Here is a 17633-nt window from a genome sequence, read left to right on the forward strand (position 1 = left end):
AATGGTGGTTCATTGTAATTGGCTAAAAAAAGTAGCATGATATGACGTCATAAGACATGGACCCACCCATTTAGCTCATTTTTTTCGACAGCTCATTGGATAGCCTTAGTCATGTAACACGTGACTGCCAGTGGGGGTCGCAGAAGCCACGCCCCCCGACCTAGCTATCTGTTGTAGAATACAAAAGTCCAATTAACAAGTCAGTTATTACATTTAATCCAAAAATAGGACTATCAAATGGATCACTTGGACACTCTTGAACAATGGTTGACAGTTTTGGTGGAAGAATAAAAAGTTATTTAGTTTACACGCTGAGAAGGCTCCTATTGGTCAGTTTGTGCAGTATGCAAATGAGGATTGCTACGTCAGATCCTCAACTTGTGCGCCATTTTTTCCTTATTAAGGGGAAGAAAGGGACAAAAGCGGGGCCAAAAATAAATTATCTTTGGAGGTGGTTTGCAAACATCGTCATTCATATTTAACTATATTCTTCATACAGCGGTATATAGACAGAGGATGCTGCTCGGATGAGTATCTATATGCAGCGCTGACGCAGCTCGCCGACACACAGTTGACGGCCGGTGGAAGTGGAAAACGTTAACCCTGTCGGAGGTGGCACAGCGACAACTAACGTCAACGTTAACATTCACCGAAAATTATACGAGGTAAATATCTGCGAGGAGGCTGTGGGCATCCTCAAGTAGGAAGAAGCGGCGTGGCCGGCTTATTGCTGTCAGCGTCCTATCAGGGTCTTTTTAATGTCTCCAGTGTGGCAAGCATACACTGAGCAGTGTTAGCACAGACGGCAAGGTTTTAGTTTGTAACGTTAGGTGATCTAAATCAAACATTTTAACTCGCTAAAATAAGTTATCTCACCTATCAATGAATGGTTCCTAATCATATAGTGTTATATGCTTATCGTTAAGTGTGGAAATAGCTGTTAAAAAAGTAACTTAACTGTGTTATGTTATTTGGATACCACACTGCTAATGCAGACAATATCTGTGCAGTCATGTTTTTATTTTTAAACCAAAGTATGTTAAGTATACTTAACATGGATGTTATCTTTATGCTGCACTTACTATTTTGCATCTCAACTATTACTACAGTAACGTTGACGTTATATTGTTTTATGTTGATAGGAGTATGACGTTATAAAGTAGCTTTTAGTATTTTTTTTGTTTTGCTCCATAACATTAAAGCTTGTTTTCCTCTATAAGGCTTGTGAGAAATAATGTATCAGTATCCAGTTGGAAATATTGACAAGATCCGAAAGGGTCGCAAGGCTGTGAAAAACATCCTGGGTGAGATCGGCCTGGAAGATTGCCAAAACCTGTTGAAGGTATGTTTTATCTTGGAAAATAATGAAATATACCTTTTAATATTTGGGTCTGATTGAAAGCTAGTACCGGTAAGTATAACACTTAATATAAGATAGGTGGGCATAAAATGTATATATTTCTTTTCTTTTTATAATAACTTTAAGCAGTTACAAACACAATGGTAATTATAGTTGTGTTAGTTTTTTTTTTTATTATCAGTGTTTCGGTCCAAAAGTTAATCAGTGAATCTTTTAATACTGACGTATCTGATTGCAGCCACATGATGCTCATTGGTTGACGCAGACTAGAAACGCCCTGTATCTACTGACCTTTTTTGTTTTGCCCATTAATTTTACTGACCGCTATTTTTGTCCTGTTTGTATCAGTCAAATCAGTGGCTACACATTCAGTTCCAAGTACAATTCAACTTACGTTTTGTCAAATTCTTCAATCAATTTACCAATATTCGTGACTTTGATAAAACAAGTTGGGCAAACTTACAAATAGAGCTCAACAGTCCCGCCCACAGCAGGTTCTGGAAGTAAAAATACAATGCGATTTCTCCATTGGCGATTGGAATGTAAGCCTTTAAATTGTAACAGTCGATGATAGACTTAACACCAGCTACCACATGACTATTTTTAGGGTTTATTTTGAGAGTCTTTTAAAGTTAATACGTGCTGTTTCAGCTAGCACTTAGCCGCATTAGCTGTTAGCTAAACGAACCTTAGCTTCCTTTATTTAGTAGTGAACAGTGGTTTATGGGATGAGTAGTTCCTTCGCTCAATAATGAAAATATGTACACAGTCTTGTGCCTTTTTGAATGGGAAATTTACTTCTGGAACACAAGGTCTCTCAGAGTGTGAGCCGGACTGTTGAGCTCTATTGCATAGTGGTACATTAACATATGTAACTGGAACCAACTCAATCTTAACAAAGCTAGCCAGCCTGCTTCTAGCAAGCATTTCAACAACTCTTGATGCTAGGCATGCCGCTATTGATTGGCCAACGATTGTTATTGGCCGATATTCAGTAAACTTTGCTTAAACTGCATTGGGAGACTGGCAATAATGCTTTCTAGTTGCCGATTGTGCATTTTGTATTTTGCATGTAGATTAATGCAAGTAACGTGGAACCAAAGTTCAGACGCGTGATTTCCTCCCAGGCACTTATTTAGCCATATGCTGTTATTATCATGTACTGAGAATAGCACAACAAGCAGATTGCCGTGCAAGTCAGTTGCCCAAGCACAAATGAAACGGCAGAGCTGGAAGTTCTGCCTGCGTGTTCCCGTCAGCTTATAACCGCAACGAAGAGAAAGTTGTGTATAAGACAAGAAAGGCGTGTTGCCGTTGCTCCACTGCTGTAGTGAACGGAACGCCAACCAACACGCTAACGCTCATTCATTGCATCACCCAATTGTCTTGGCTTGGACAGGTAAAAAACCCAAACCTTTATTCCTGCGGCTTTCATGTTCCCTTTAATTGCAAAAACAAAACATGATGAAATAATTCCTGAAGCAAATGCCTTTTAATTTGAACACAACAAAAGCAATAAGGCACTTGCAGACGCCTCAATAACATTAGCTAGCAAGCTTTGTTAAAATCTACTTGGTACAAGTTATGTTAATATAACACTAAGCAATTGTTAGTTTGCCCCATGTATCTTATGAGTTCCAATGGATGGTAAAATAATTCAAGATATGAAAAAAGGTAAAGTATGTTCCCCACCAGTCAAGTTTTCTAATTGAACTATAAATATTAAATAAACTTCTGTCATGTATAAACATTAAACATAGTTGTACAGTGCAAATTAACAATTTCTGACGTTTTTCTATTTACACATTTTTAAGAAAGGCACCAATATTTCTAGATATTTTTTGACCCAAATACAAATTTGTTTGGGATTACAGTATGTGTAAGATAAGATCAAAATATATTTAAATGTATCTTTTGCACAAAAATACATCTGCAGAAAAGTTGATACGATGGAAAAATGGCCATTAAATGGCCAAAAATAGGATGCAGAGTGGCAGAAGAAAACGTGGTTATTCTTGTACCCCACAAGTCAATCATAGTCACTGCACGTTCTTGAGCTCTCCAAACCAATCACAGAGGGAGGCTCTACAGGAACACCCCACCACAGCTGTAATCAGACTAATAAAGCCATGGTCACATGCATGAAATCAACATTGGCAATTATCTGGCTCCGGTTCACTTGTGTGAGCGAAGAATAAAATTTGCATAGTTCAACCTGGTAAACTTTTTTTAAATTTGTTAAACCAAAAATGATTTATAGGTTAATTCGGTTAGTGATGTTGGACTACTTATTATTTTGAACACAACTGTAGATGGACACCTGCTCTAATAACTGAGCTATCCTGGCGCCTTCAAACTTTGACCGTTTATGACTCGGCATGAATATGTCCCCAACAGGCGATCGTCACACTCCTGCGTTTGCATATGTGTGACTGTCCCTAATTCTGCACTAAGGGAAAATTTGCAAATTCTGTATATAATAAATTCATACTGTGTGATGGCTTGCTGCCAAATGGCCTTATTTACTTGAACAACGTTGAATGTATGTCTTCTAATACATACATTTTTTTACATTGTGAAACTTATGCTTAAGATTTGTTTGTTTTTTACTGTGTAGGAACTCAACGAAAACTCTGAGAAGAACTCAGATGAAGAAGAGGCCTTTCAGGAAACTGAGTGGGATGATATTACATACGGATACAAAAGACTAAAGAAAAGGGTGAATATGACACATTTGATAATTTGTTAAAAAATTCTAAATTTTACTGATCTGTAAGTAAACCTATACATTTCTGGGGGATTAAAATGTAATTTCTTCCATTCTTTCATTATTCCATATTTCTTAGGCTGTGTTGCTTGGTATAAATGTTAAATACTTGGTGCACATTTCAAATTTAACTCAACTCATTCATTTTTCTTTTCAGTGGCCTTATCGGTCTCGGCCTCTATGCTGTTCCCTGTGCAAGTACTCTTCTACAAACATCTACAACTTCAGAAGCCACGTCTCTCGTTGCCATGGATATATGCAGTCATTCTGTGCACTGGCACCCTGTGCTCAGTGCGTCTTCGTTGGAAACCCCAAGTATCTCAAGAAGCACATGCTGTTCTTTCATGCAAACTGTATACAACGGCAGACGGGAGGGTCTCAACCCACGCATTGTGGAAGTGAGCGGTATCAGTGTCGAAAATGTGGATTTCCAAACTCTTCTATCTTTGGGATGAAGAAGCACATCATTCTCAAGCACCTGGACAGGTTGGCAGAACAGTATATTGGTTACAGATTACACCCTCAAGGGACTTCATCGATAAAGGTCTACTGCTGTAAGGTGTGCAAAGTGAACGCTGGAAGCCTAGACCAAATGTTGCATCACATGCTGGTTGAGCCATCACACTACTCAGTCAGTACACAAGTGCAAAGTATGATTTATGAGAACAAAAACTACACCATTAAAGCAACACCTAATGGTAATGGCATGTTTATGACATTTCCAAACATTGCTCCTAAACCACAACAACCTCAAATGTTGAACAGTAAGTCCTTGGCTTTACCAAGCAATGACCAACCTACTGAGACTGTGATGGCATTACAGAAAATACAAGGAAGTCCAAACAGTACGACTGTGATCTGTGCCCCCAGAACCAACCAAACTTTTCTGCCCCCTCAAGCGTCTGCACTAGTAAAGCTAGCTAGTGCGGAAGCTAAAGGTTTGCTCCAGCCTGGTGCCACAATAGCCATCCGAAGTGCTTTGCCCCAAGGACCATCTATGGTCCAGCTTCCCATGGTTTCTAACGTGTCCTTGAAACCGGCACCTATGGCTATAACTCCTGCTTCTGCTCAACTACAACAGCCTCCACAAGTGCAGCAAATTCTTCTCCCGTCAGGACTGCAGGCGAACATTGCAGCTGGAACGAGAGCTGTATCTAAGCCTGCTGTGGTCGCACAAAATGCACCAACAAACCAAATCTCCCTTCAAGGTACCATGCTGACGTCACAGTCCTTGTTGAGTCACCTGATTCCAACTGGCAACAAGATAAACGGCATGCCTACATACACTTTTGCGCCACTACAATTAGCAGTGCCTGTCTCTAAGAGCACTGGTACCTATCTCAATACTGTTGAGCAAACCAGGAACTCCACACCACCAACTAAGAAGTGGATTACCTGTCCCCTCTGCAATGAACTTTTCCCTTCCAATGTCTTTGACATGCATACAGAGGTTGCTCACCAGGCAAAATCCACCACATCCAAGTCAGAAAGTGTGGCGGCACGAGCTGCATTCTTGAAGAAAATGCCAGACAAAACTGTCAAATGTCTAACGTGCAAAATTCTTCTATCAGAAAAAAGCGTCTTCCAACACCTGCTACATGGCCTGAATTGCTTGTATTGCTCAGCGTTGTTCTTCTCAATCAAACAGCTTGCTGAGCACGTGAAGCAGCACAATCCCACAAGCAAGACATACTGTGATTTTCTGAGGCAGAAGTACAGGGTCTACTCTAAAGGTATCGGAGGAATCCTGTTCCCTTACTTTGACGTCCACACCACCGCACCAAAAGAGGTCTTAGGAGACACCGAAGTCAATCTAGCCCTGGTCACGAGTTCCCTCGACCTGATCTTCTTCAAGCTGCAGCCCAGCAGCCAGCCAGAGATCTGCACAGCACCTGTGAAAATCAACAGTGCCTATTGTCCATTCTGTGATGAAAAGTTTGACAATGAATCCAAACACCTTCAGCACCTGAAGCAAAAACACTTAGTAGCACCCACCATTCATGCTATCCTCAAGACAGAGGCTTTCAAGTGCATATACTGCAATGGTGTGTACACAGGAAAGGTCACCCAGCAGGCGGTGATGCTCCACATTCAGCGATGCCGGTGTTCACCAAAACAACCGCCACCCACAACTACAGGAGCACCACCGCAGCCACCAAAACCAGCTCAGAAGCAGCTCTATTTTCTCCAAATGCCACAACCGCCGACTATGAAACCAACTATAGCTCCAGCGCGTCTGATTCCAGCTGCACCCGCTACAGTGCGTCCAGAGAACGTAGCAGAGCTGCAGTCTCAGAAGAGGCTGGAGGATGCATGGAGGGAGGTCATGATGACCAACCAACTAGAGCGAGAAAAAAAGGCAGCTATACGCAAGAAGCGAGAGAATGAGAAGTTACTGCCCCCGCCAGAGCCTGTGATTCAGATCGATCCCACGGTGAAGCTGTTGTTGGAACCCAACCCCAACGAGCGCCGCTACGGCGATCAACGCAGAGACTTTATATCGAAATACTTCAACCTGAACCCCTATGCCACCAAAGCCGAGACCGAAGAGCTGTGCAAGAGGCTGTCCCTGACAAAACCAGAGTTGGCTGCCCACTTCAGCAAGAAGCGCAGCAAGTGCATGAAGAGCCTCAGTAGGAACACGGCTGCCATTTTCCTCGGCTTCAACATGACAGAACTGAACAAGGTCAAGCACAATCTCCTGATCCCCGAACAGAAGCCGGCTGACACCACAGAGCAGCCGCCTGCTGATTCAACGGAGCAGATGGAAAACAGTGAGGGTGGACCAGAACCAATGGATGAAAGTGTAAATGAGAAAGTTACGGATGGGGAACAGGTGGAGCAGATGAATTTGAGTTAATAAGTGTGTGAAAATGCAACAAATACAGATGTCCCTAATTTAAAACCCAGACACTTTAATGATGGCCTTTTGCGTTGACAGGTACCAGAAAAGTTCATCATGCAGTTACGTCTGTGTTCAGTCTCTTGATGTAGACCACATGAAAAATGTTTTGTTTGACTTTAATAAATTGTTAGTGGTCCATATCTCAATTTTCACATGAACGCAGAGAACAAAATTAAGATATAAATGCATTGTCTGCCAGATATAATGGTGTCAGACTGTTGAGTGGCAACAGTATTTAGCTGGTTACAATCTTTCATTCAACAATGGCTACTGACTTCAACTCGAGCACTGATTTGCCCATGGAAGCAGCTTTTCTTGCACCCTTTATTTAAGCCTATTTGTACAAAATTGTGATTCCTACATCATGCTAGTCTGCTAATATCAAGACTTAAGTGCACATTTCAACAAAGACTTGGTTTAACATTATATTATGCTTTTCTTTGTATACCCCCCCCCCCCCAGCATATTTGGACCTGTTAGTGCAGTTTTATTTTTCACTTTTAGATGAACACCACTCCCCCCCCCCCCCCCCCCCCCCTCTACATTTAAACTGATTTAGGAGAATGCGTCTGCTGACCAACTCCTGTAGAAGGTAAATGTTCATCTTGCAGTTTTGTAGCCAAATTCTTAAGAATGTACAAATGTTTTCAGGTTAATGCCTTCTTGGTTACTATACATCTTTGACCATGTTGCTTGCATGAACCTTTTGTTTTGTCAAATGAAATTAGGATTTGTGCCATTGTAAAGTCTACATATTTGCTTTGGGAAATTGACCTAGATTACAAGTTATTGGGTGTTCATATATTATTTTCTCCTAATAGCTGTTTTTTTTTGTACTTAAACATATTTTATAATTCCTAGTGGATGTTGGGAAAAGTAGGCCTACAAATTATCATTCTGTCCAATGCCACTGTGTTGTAACAAATAAAGTGGTTTCCTTTTACGTAAATGATTCAGTCATTGAAACTAAACCTTTCATTTGAAATCTAGCTGTGTTAAAGCACCCCAAGGTTTTGTTTTAGTTTCACCTCTAACTGAAGGACCAGGAACATAATAAAAATTAAACATATTGTTTAAAGTCAAAACAAAGCCTGAGCAAAATAAAGTCTTGAGGTGTTTCACCAGTGTTTATTATTTCCCTGAAAACTGATAAAATGGAAAGATATGCCTGTCGCATACATTTTGAGTCTTCAATTGTGAAGGCTTCAAAATACATAAATTATTTGACGGCAGCTCAAAATAAAAGATAAGGTATGTGTTTGGCACAGCTGGAAGAAAAGTCTCATTATGTCCATGCATTACAAACTTCTGGCCTCAGTGTGTTGCAGATTTTGTTTTGACTTTAGAAAGAAGAAACCAGATCTGTCTTCATCATCATTTCATATTTCCATTTTTTATCATTTAATTATCATACAACTATTACTTACATGATTGTGGTTGTGATGGAGAATAAAATGCAGTTGAATGCTCCTGAAACTTCTGAAAAGTCAATGAGGTTAATAGCTACTCTGTATTTTGTTATATGTTCTCAGAACAGCTACTAAATGACCTTGTGGTGAGGTTTTTTGTCAACTGATGTTTTCAAAGAGTAAAGAATGTGAACTTTCAATCTACTTGACCGTTTGGATTTGATCAAGGATTGTAGGGCCAGCGTAGTTGTTGGTTTGAATCGCCTTCAGCCTCTTCAGGTAATCCCCCGGAAGTCCATTCTGCTCTGCGCCCAGACACACCACCTTATAGAAAACAAAGAAATGTAATCACAAACATATTCAACTAAGTTAAAAGGTCATCGATTGCATTGTATAGGCTTTTTTTTCAAGTGTGTCAAGTCAAGTATGTTGTTTTTGGACCTTTTTGTGTTTACATGCACACACCTGTTTGTACTGAGGAGATGGAAGGCAGGCGTGGAAATTATTGATCTGATAAGACCTGCAGAGCATGAGTCCATTTTCAGTCTCCACTGAAACGTCCAGTGGAGAGTACCTTCCCAGACTCACCCCTTCCTGGCTGAGGACACAACGAGACGAACCACGCAGTGGTTGGTTAGAGTGATAAACATGAAAAGGAAGACAGCTGTGTGTTTGTGTGTCTCACTTGTCTAGGCTCTGGAGGTTTTCGTTGCTCAAAGTCCAGATTACCCCCCACACTTCTGCCCCTGGACAGGACTTAATGGTGGCCACTCCACCATGCCAACTGTTGTCCACATGTTTCTCCCACAGGCCAAAGTTCAACTCATAATCCTGCACACAACAAAACACACAAACAAACGGGGTATGAGGTAAAGGACAAAAGGTTGTGAACAGCAGTGAGTGGTTTTGTATTTTAAACAAAATGACTTTTATTCTACTGTGATGTAAAGAGGGGTTCTGTTTGTGTTTTCAGCAGTGTCCCCAGTGAGCCTGTTTGCTGTTAGTCATCCAAGCGTAGTACACTCGGTCCCTGTTGATACAGCTGGTGCTAAAACTAGCCTAGTAATCATTTAGGTGGGCCAATATGTGAACATAATGAACGACGAGTTGTGTCAGAAGACTGTTCTCCGTCAACGTGTTACCCTCTACCTGAACCAAACCCTAACAATGGAGGGGATGATTATAACAGGAGAGGAACAGGTCGTCGAGTCACAAGTTAGTTTTCTATATTGGGACATTGTAAAGTACATTAGCAGGTCACTTTACCAAGGAGAGGCGCTATGTTGCCCATAATTGATGCGGTTATCTGCCGTTGCGCCCTAAAACGGTAACGTTCGTTAAGCTATTACCCGGTAAAAAAGAAAAGAAAAATAAGTGAAATGTCCCGAGTTAAACGGGCACTTCGCGACCAAAATGTGACAATATAGCCTGCAATGGAGTAACGGGTCTAGCGTACCAACAATGGTTACAACTAGCTAGCGTAGCTAGCTAAAACCATTGACTAAAACAGCATAATACCGGTATGTCCCTTCCCACTGCCGTTTTGTGAGACCATGGTACATTCACAAGAAAGGCAACGCTGCGTTCATGTCAAGGACTGGATCCTGACTTGAAAGGGTTCAGACCGCCGGACAAATAAGTGTAGCGTTAGGCTAATCAACATTTCAATGCTATAAACTATGTGTCACATTAACTGTATGTCAGGATAGAAAATACACATCACCTCGTCACTTCTTGGGTGTATCGTAATTCCCACATGACACGAACGCCATTTTTGTAATAGTGACAAAATAAATAAAAAGCTATTCTACAAACTTATGTTAACTTTACCTTTAGTCTGCCGGTAGTGCAAAATATTGCAGAGGGATTTGCTAGTTGCAGTCTTTCCTTTAACAAGTTACTTCCAAAGGCGAAATACATGAAGCGACCGTAGGCAACGGACATATTTTGATGTCGGTGGTTTCCCGCCGGACGAGACGGACAGACTGGACAGACCACCACAGCTAAAATCTATTTGGCAAGCTAAAGCCGGCATCCAAATGGTTGCTAGTATGAGGCGACTTCGTTTTGCCGCCGTCGAGGCAATAATGACCCGGCTGTAGTAACGCTTGACGTTAGTTTAAAACACATAGGCCAATGTTCTTATACCTGTTCCGTGTTGTTGATATATGATTACGTCTGATGTTAGCCTTTGAATCCCCCCCTCCCCCAACAATAAACTAACCGCTTTTATAACTAAATTAAAAATCATTTTAAATGTTACCTGTGCAGGGTTTATTTTTATATAATAAATATATTTTCCCTTTGAAGACATTTACCAAACTGCAAGTTTCAAGCCCCACATGGAAACTAACTACACATTAATTTACATACTGCGTATGCATTATCAAGCAGATTAACTTTGACCACACTCACATTCTGATACCAGTTGTGTTCTGACCATTCATTTTCTGAGAGCCACTATGCACTATTTGACTAAATGAATGGTCTTTTTTTAAATGAGCAATACTTTATTTTGTTTATATTCTAACAAGATCTTTGGGAATAAACATTTCTGTGAAAATATTTTTTTATTCAGCCATGTAATGAAAACATTTACTGACCAAAACAAACACTCTTACTAATGGTGCAATAATACACAGAGCCACATTGATTCTCTTTACCTCTATCCATTTTAATGTACAAAATAATGAAAAAACAAAACTGAAAACATGGAAATTCACAAAACGTTTCCTCTGAGCAAAGAAAAAAGTCCTGTACAAACAGTTGGGTGGTGGCCTGCAAATGTACGACCTGGTAATCATCTCCTTGGGCCACCCCGACCTCGTCCCCTTCCTCTGCCACGCCCTCGTCCCCTGCCTCGTCCCCGTCCAGCCACTGAGAAGACACAGAAAAGTTAGTCAGAAACATGTCAAACATGACTGGGAATATTGGGTGTCACAGTATAGTAATGTGGGCCACTCAACATTTAAACCAGCTAAACCCACTTGTGAATTTTTAACTCACTTCTCAGTTTCCAAATGTATAAACAGTCCCTGCAAGGTATGAAGATAAGGACTTTGCAAGAGACAAGCAACAAAAACCAGTGGGTTGGTTCTAAAAAAAATAAAAATAAAAAAAGGAAAAAAAGGACAGACTATGGAGAATTTGTCCTGCAGAGAGAATTTAAACACAGCCACCTTAATTGCCACTTTCACAAGGGAGACACTGACACTATAAACAGGACAAATAACTTGTGTACACATTGTTATGATTAATGACAGCCAACAAAGTGTTGCAGTATAAAATAATTATACTATATTATAATAAATTTGATGACAGCCAAAATGTTTATAATTTGCAGTCTGATTACAGTGGACCACCCACAACATGCGAGCACAAAGTACATGCACTACTGTTTAAACAGATTAAGTTCAAATTAAGTGTGTCCTCCCCAATTTTGGGTATAACCAACAGTATGTGGGTTTGAATCCTCTCATTGGTAGCCCAGCACAACAAAGTTAAGTGTTTACGTTTCTCTACTGTCACGAGGCAGCACCTTTTACTTTCACCACTGCTGAGATGTTAGTCTATAAGGACTATAGGGCTGGAGCCGAATATTTGTTTGATTGGAATTAAGAAAAGAAAAGTTAGATTTTTATTTCCATCATTTACACTTTCAAAATAAAACAAAAAATTGGCTTCTGCAAAGGTTGGGGCACCCTGCAGAGTTAATACCTTTTGCCCCCTTTGGCAAGTATCACATCTTAGAAACGCTTCTTGTAGCCAGCCAAGAGTCTTTCAGTTCTTGTTTGAGATATCTTCGCACATTCTTCCTTCCAAGTCTTCCAGTTCTATGAGATTTCTCGGCTATCTCATCCGCACCGATCTTTTAAGGTCTATCCATAGATTTTCAATTATGTTGAGGTCAGGAGATTGTGAAGGCCATGGCAAAACCTGATTGATGCCCCTATGCGTAACAGTTGGACAGAGATTTTCATCCAAACGTGGCTTTGCTCATTCCGGCCAAAAAGTTATATTTTAACCTTATTGGACCACAGAACTTGCTTCCACAATGCATCAGGCATGTCAATATGTTCATTTGCAAATTTCAAACGCTGATTTTTGTGGTGGGGACGTAAAAGAGGTTTTCTTCTGATGACTCTTCCATGAAGACCATATTTGTACAAGTAACTCTTTATAGTGGAATGGTGTATCACAACTACACTGTCTGCCAGGTCTTTCTGGATGGATCTTGTAGTCAAACGTGGGTTTTGACTTAGTTTTCTCACAATCCTGCAAGCTGTCGGTCTGATATTTTTCTTGGTCTTCCAGATGTGGCTTTAACTTCCACTGTTCCTGATGACGGCCATTTCTTAATTACATTCCAAACAGAGGATATTGGCACCTGAAAACATTTGCCATCTTCTTATAGCCTTCTCCTGCTTTGTGAGCGTCAACTATTTTCAGTTTTCTGCACTGCTTTGAAGAACCCATTGTGCGGATTGTTGGGCCAAGGTCAGATGAGTCTGGACAGTTAAAACCTTAAGATTGATATAATCTGGTCTTTCCAGACAATGATTGAGAACAATCCATGAAACTACCAGGTCTCAGCTTTCCAAAGGGGGGCAGGGCATGCTAGAAACTCTGCAGGGTGTCCAAACTGTTGCAGACGCCGTTTTGTCCGTTTGTTACTTTTGAAGTGTAAATGATGGAAATAAAATCAAACTTTTTTTGACATATTATACGAACATCTAATCTGTCATTTGATGCCTTTTGGAGATTTTTTCAATCTTTTCTTGGCTTCTTTATACACATCAATACAATTTTTTACCTGGTGTGCCCAAACTTTTGAGCCCCACTGTAGCTGCCCAGGTAGATGCAATCTTTACATAACACAATATTTAGTAATTTTTAATAGTAATTTTTTGGGGATACATTTGTACTTCTTCCAACCATATATGAAATTAAGAGTGAAGGTAGATTTTCATATTGCAATAATATAATCCTACATTGAATCATTGTAAAAAATAAATAAACTTTCTAGATGCTTTACTTTGGGCAGGTCATTGTCAAAAAAGCAAATTAATACGTTTAAGATATTGTCCATGTTGGCCTTAGCTGCTTCACGTACATTAAAAACTTGTGTTGTCTTCCTGTCAAAATTGAAAAAGACTTTTGTTGAAGCTTTATATCAAATGTTTAACTTTTTAATAATTTTTATCCCTTAATTTCAACACCTTTGACCTTCTCCCCCCTCTCCTTTTTTACACACACACACACACACACACGCACACACACGTCTAAACTCTGGGCCAAGGCCGTCATGTTTAAATAACGACCATGCTGATTCCCAACAGACAGCTTTGTCAAGGCAGTTTGAGCATTAGATATATGTTATACAGTTGCAATTGTTAATGACAAATCGTGTTGCGCTATGAACGTACGCACATTTGTTTTTGATCACAACGTACTTGTACGGTAACACACTTGTATGACAGAGTGCACGGAATGAAGCTTTGTGACTATCATCTAATGACTAGCAAGCACTTGCTTACCGCTGTTGCCGTACAGTGAGTATTTTTCTTGAAAATACGTTGCAGCCAGTTGCTCAATTTGAGGCACCACTTGCTTAACAGCTTCCCGTCTCCTTCCTTTTCCTCTATTCATCAAACCTTTGTTTATCTAGTTTATTACTGAACCCAGCCATCACATCTAAATTCTCAACCTGAGGGAAACACTGTACAAGCGAGCAGTCTGAAGTGTGTAGATGTCTAAGTGCCTTTCATATAATGGGCATTCATGTATGTCGTAATGTACATTTCTATAATTTTAATTTAACAGATTCAACAATGCTTCATGCTGTGTTTTTCTGGGTTACGGTAACATAAAGCATTATTGTCCTACCAGTATTTCAGTCAGTGTATGTGTTACTCAGTGTATGAGTGTAGCGTGCAGTAACTACAGAAGCCGACAGACAGCAGTAGCTACAATGGTTGTAACAGGGGTCTCATTTAGTGGTAGCTGAGAATGACAGCCTCTGGTGCTATTGACAGACTTTTCAACCACAAAACAAGAGTTTTTAAGCATGAAGAAGAGAACTTAGGTGAAAATGCTGCAAGAAAGTTCTATATTGAAACCCAGGGAAATCCAAAACTGAAAAAAAACAGAAGGATGAGCTGACAAGATGGGCCGACAGGAGCATTGAACAGCTAGCTAGCTGGAAGAGGGAGGCAAAAAAAGTTAGCCTGGGGCTAGAAACAAAGCTAGCTACCGTCTGCAACGTTAATCAGATTTAGGTGTGCTGCAAAACAGCAACTTACTACTGTATGCTCTTATTGCAATCTACCAGTTGTACTGTAGTACATGCATTTGAAATAGGTACATTTACAGGGTTCAAACGGACACAGTGGTGGTGTTTATTATTTCGGACCCAAATTGCTTTGTCGCCCTTCTGGCAGTTGTTGTATATGGGGATATTTTTTGTAAATGTGTCTTAAAAACAACAAAAAAATAATGACCTCTGTCCACATGAACGCTATGGCTTTTTATTTAAAACGTGTTTAAAAAAAAAAAAAACATTTTTACTTATCAAACAGATGTAATTAGAAATAAACGCCTGCTTCTAATACAGCCCTCTTTCTAATAAAAGCTGGGTACCTTTTGTGGTAAATAAAGGCCCCGGCTTTCATTTGAAGAATACATACATATATGTATGTATGTATGTATGTATGTAGACATACACAGCTGCTGCTTCAACATACCTGCTTCTCTTTTCTTGGACTTGACCTTTGGCTCGATGTCAACCAGCAGAGTGTCCAGTGGGAGGCTGTCAGGAAGGATAAAGTAGCGAATGTTGTTGCCACGGATACTCAGTGATTCCAGCTGAGTGGGCTCCCTGTTTTTCAAAGTCATTTTCACCGCTTTCAGGTGGGTGTTCATGCTCACATCAACACCTAAATGGGAAAAGATAGGAAATTGGGGGTGGAAAAACTTGAAAATTAAAACGTACATGTCAACATCCATTCACATTTAAGACTGAAAGGGGAAGTAACTGGCTGAGACAGTTTCCAAAATCAAAGATTAAAAACTTCATGGAGGTATGATTTAATGCAGGACTGTTGAAATAGCCTGCATTAGCTTAATAAACTGACTACTAAAGTGCGTTTAGTATCCCCTATGGGTGCAATTTGTGAACAAAAGAAATCTAAATTTGAGTGATGACCCCCTGAACTTTGGAGAACAATATTTCACTGCTGTATACTTCTACAAGGGTCAACTCCAACACAAGTTAATAATGTACTAGCTGGCTCTTACCTGTAATGGTGCCATGGACCTGGGTGCCATTCTTTAGTTCAATGGTAACCGTCTCATGGCTGAGTTTCATCAAAAACCTATAAGTAATATTGAACAAGATTAGTGTAAACACATAGTTTCCCAATTCTACACGACCATTATTTGACCATTACACATCGTGTGAAGTCAAAGATTCGTCTGAGGTTAGCTAACGATGCCTAGCTTATCGGTTGTGTATAGTTAGCTTTCAGCACCAACACTCCACTCTGGGTGGAGATATAACAAATCCTCCAAAGTCTGATTTGAGAGTGAATGATAAATTACTACATGTCTCTCTGGCTGTGGCTTGTATTTTGCCACTAAATGCGTTACCGTAATTTTGAAGACAAAGATACAGGGCCTGTGCGTTAACTTTCTAGTTAGCATTCATGTAGCTAATGTTAAGTTAAGCTTACGTTCAGCAGTGTTTGTTAAAGTTACCGTTAGGTAGCAAACATTGCGTCTGTAATACCTACGAGACTTTACAGCCAAAGCCACAGTTCAACAATTAGTTAAGACACATCAGATGTGTATGTATCTCTCGTATTAATTCAGAGGCAAAAGCACGGCCATTGTAACACCGGACAGTTTCCATTCATCTCGTTCACCACTTCCCGCCTCTTCACCGTCTCTCCGTTTCCATCTAAATCAATCCATCCGCATCGCGTTGTTTTTAGTATCGCACATTACAGCAATGAATAAATAGCGACTTTTCACCATCACTTACCTGACAAGTTTCATGATGGTGACGGAGTGTAGAGACAAATCCTCCACCAAAGACAAAAAATTACAGCGCTCGAGTGATAACACAGGCCGCTGTTGTAGGTTTTACGTTTCTGTCGCGCTGATACGACGTCATTTCATGAGCGACAGCAAAGAAAAATGATACACAACATCGCCACCCAAAGGTGGAGTAATGAACAGCATTGTGATGGGCGACAGCAAAGAGAAATTATACACAACATTGCCACCCTAAGGTGGAGTAATGAACAGCATCGTGTACAGAGCCAAAACCATTGTTTAAAACAGTCCACGGTTTAAACTTTAATTACTGAACTAACTAACATTTTATAACAACTTCATTAGACAGTACAGGGGAGTATCGTTAGATAAATGTCGGCACAATAAATATAGAAAATTTCAGGTTTGTGACCAGGTACCAAATAAAAAAAAAAAAAGCAAGTATAACTTTAACAACATTGTTGTTATTGATGTGATACATTTTGCTTACAAAGGCATTTTAGACAGTGTGAGAATGATTCAATTCAAGTTATCTCAAGACACTTTACAGATAGAGTAGGTCTAGACCACAATCTGTAATTTACAAGGACCCAACAGTTCTAGTAGTTCCATCCAGAGCAAGCAACAGTGGTGAGGAAAAACTCCCTTCTAGGAAGAAACCTTAGACAGACCCAGGCTCTAGATAGGCGATGTCTGACGAGCCGGTTGGTGTTGAAATGAATAGTGGCAATAACAGTCACAGTAAAAGATAATAACAGGATGTTAGATAGCAGGATGTAACAGGGCATCACAGGACGTGTAGCAGGACCACAACCACAGCTGAAACCGTGGTTTTGGAGCTTCCCTGATCCAAGGAAACATGCTGGGGAAAAAGAACATAAGGCCTCTGGGGAATGACTCCCCAGAGCTAGGTTAGTAGGCATTTCCGGGACATGGACTGGGACGTATCAAGTATAATCTATGCAAGTGCAATTCCATTTTTGTTGTTGTTGTTCAATTTAGTATTTTTATACCACTATGGTATTGATTGGTACAGTATTATTGTCCCTGATAGTATGACCTACATGTATGTCCATGTATGTAAGTTTGTCCTACAGCCATGTCATGATGTTTTGAATAAAATTATCAAAGAATATT

The 17633-nt window shown here is 40.1% G+C and overlaps 3 protein-coding genes across 3 annotated transcripts; 1 reads left to right on the forward strand and 2 right to left on the reverse strand.

Moving 5' to 3' along the window:
- The first annotated feature begins 350 nt into the window (after window positions 1-350).
- On the forward strand, window positions 351-7976 carry adnp2b (ADNP homeobox 2b). Its single transcript, XM_034893043.1, has 4 exons — window positions 351-665; window positions 1221-1342; window positions 3978-4079; window positions 4285-7976. Exons 2-4 carry the CDS (start codon window positions 1235-1237, stop codon window positions 6985-6987), a joined length of 2913 nt encoding a protein of 970 aa, XP_034748934.1. The 5' UTR covers window positions 351-665; window positions 1221-1234; the 3' UTR covers window positions 6988-7976.
- A 169-nt stretch (window positions 7977-8145) lies between these two features.
- ggcta (gamma-glutamylcyclotransferase a) lies at window positions 8146-10562 on the reverse strand. The gene is made up of 4 exons (XM_034893046.1): window positions 10272-10562; window positions 9127-9272; window positions 8907-9039; window positions 8146-8765 (listed from the first exon to the last, which is right to left on the reverse strand). Exons 1-4 carry the CDS (start codon window positions 10383-10385, stop codon window positions 8643-8645), a joined length of 516 nt encoding a protein of 171 aa, XP_034748937.1. The 5' UTR covers window positions 10386-10562; the 3' UTR covers window positions 8146-8642.
- Window positions 10563-11096: 534 nt separating this feature from the next.
- On the reverse strand, window positions 11097-16668 carry snrpd1 (small nuclear ribonucleoprotein D1 polypeptide). Its single transcript, XM_034893047.1, has 4 exons — window positions 16483-16668; window positions 15738-15814; window positions 15185-15376; window positions 11097-11318 (listed from the first exon to the last, which is right to left on the reverse strand). Exons 1-4 carry the CDS (start codon window positions 16494-16496, stop codon window positions 11242-11244), a joined length of 360 nt encoding a protein of 119 aa, XP_034748938.1. The 5' UTR covers window positions 16497-16668; the 3' UTR covers window positions 11097-11241.
- Between the last annotated feature and the right edge of the window lie 965 nt (window positions 16669-17633).

The sequence above is a fragment of the Etheostoma cragini genome, chromosome 14, assembly GCF_013103735.1.
Source record: "Etheostoma cragini isolate CJK2018 chromosome 14, CSU_Ecrag_1.0, whole genome shotgun sequence".
Taxonomy (NCBI): Eukaryota; Metazoa; Chordata; class Actinopteri; order Perciformes; family Percidae; genus Etheostoma; species Etheostoma cragini.

Coding starts and splice junctions, on each gene's coding strand:
- adnp2b (XM_034893043.1), top strand. CDS start 1,235: ATGTATCAGTATCCAGTTGGAAATATTGACAAGATCCGAAAGGGTCGC. Junction 1,343..3,977: donor ATTGCCAAAACCTGTTGAAG/GTATGTTTTATC, acceptor TTTACTGTGTAG/GAACTCAACGAAAACTCTGA. Junction 4,080..4,284: donor ACAAAAGACTAAAGAAAAGG/GTGAATATGACA, acceptor TTTTCTTTTCAG/TGGCCTTATCGGTCTCGGCC.
- ggcta (XM_034893046.1), bottom strand. CDS start 10,385: ATGTCCGTTGCCTACGGTCGCTTCATGTATTTCGCCTTTGGAAGTAAC. Junction 9,040..9,126: donor AACCTCCAGAGCCTAGACAA/GTGAGACACACA, acceptor TTGTGTCCTCAG/CCAGGAAGGGGTGAGTCTGG. Junction 8,766..8,906: donor CATCTCCTCAGTACAAACAG/GTGTGTGCATGT, acceptor GTTTTCTATAAG/GTGGTGTGTCTGGGCGCAGA.
- snrpd1 (XM_034893047.1), bottom strand. Junction 15,377..15,737: donor GGTCCATGGCACCATTACAG/GTAAGAGCCAGC, acceptor TTTCCCATTTAG/GTGTTGATGTGAGCATGAAC. Junction 11,319..15,184: donor GTCCAAGAAAAGAGAAGCAG/GTATGTTGAAGC, acceptor GTGTCTTCTCAG/TGGCTGGACGGGGACGAGGC.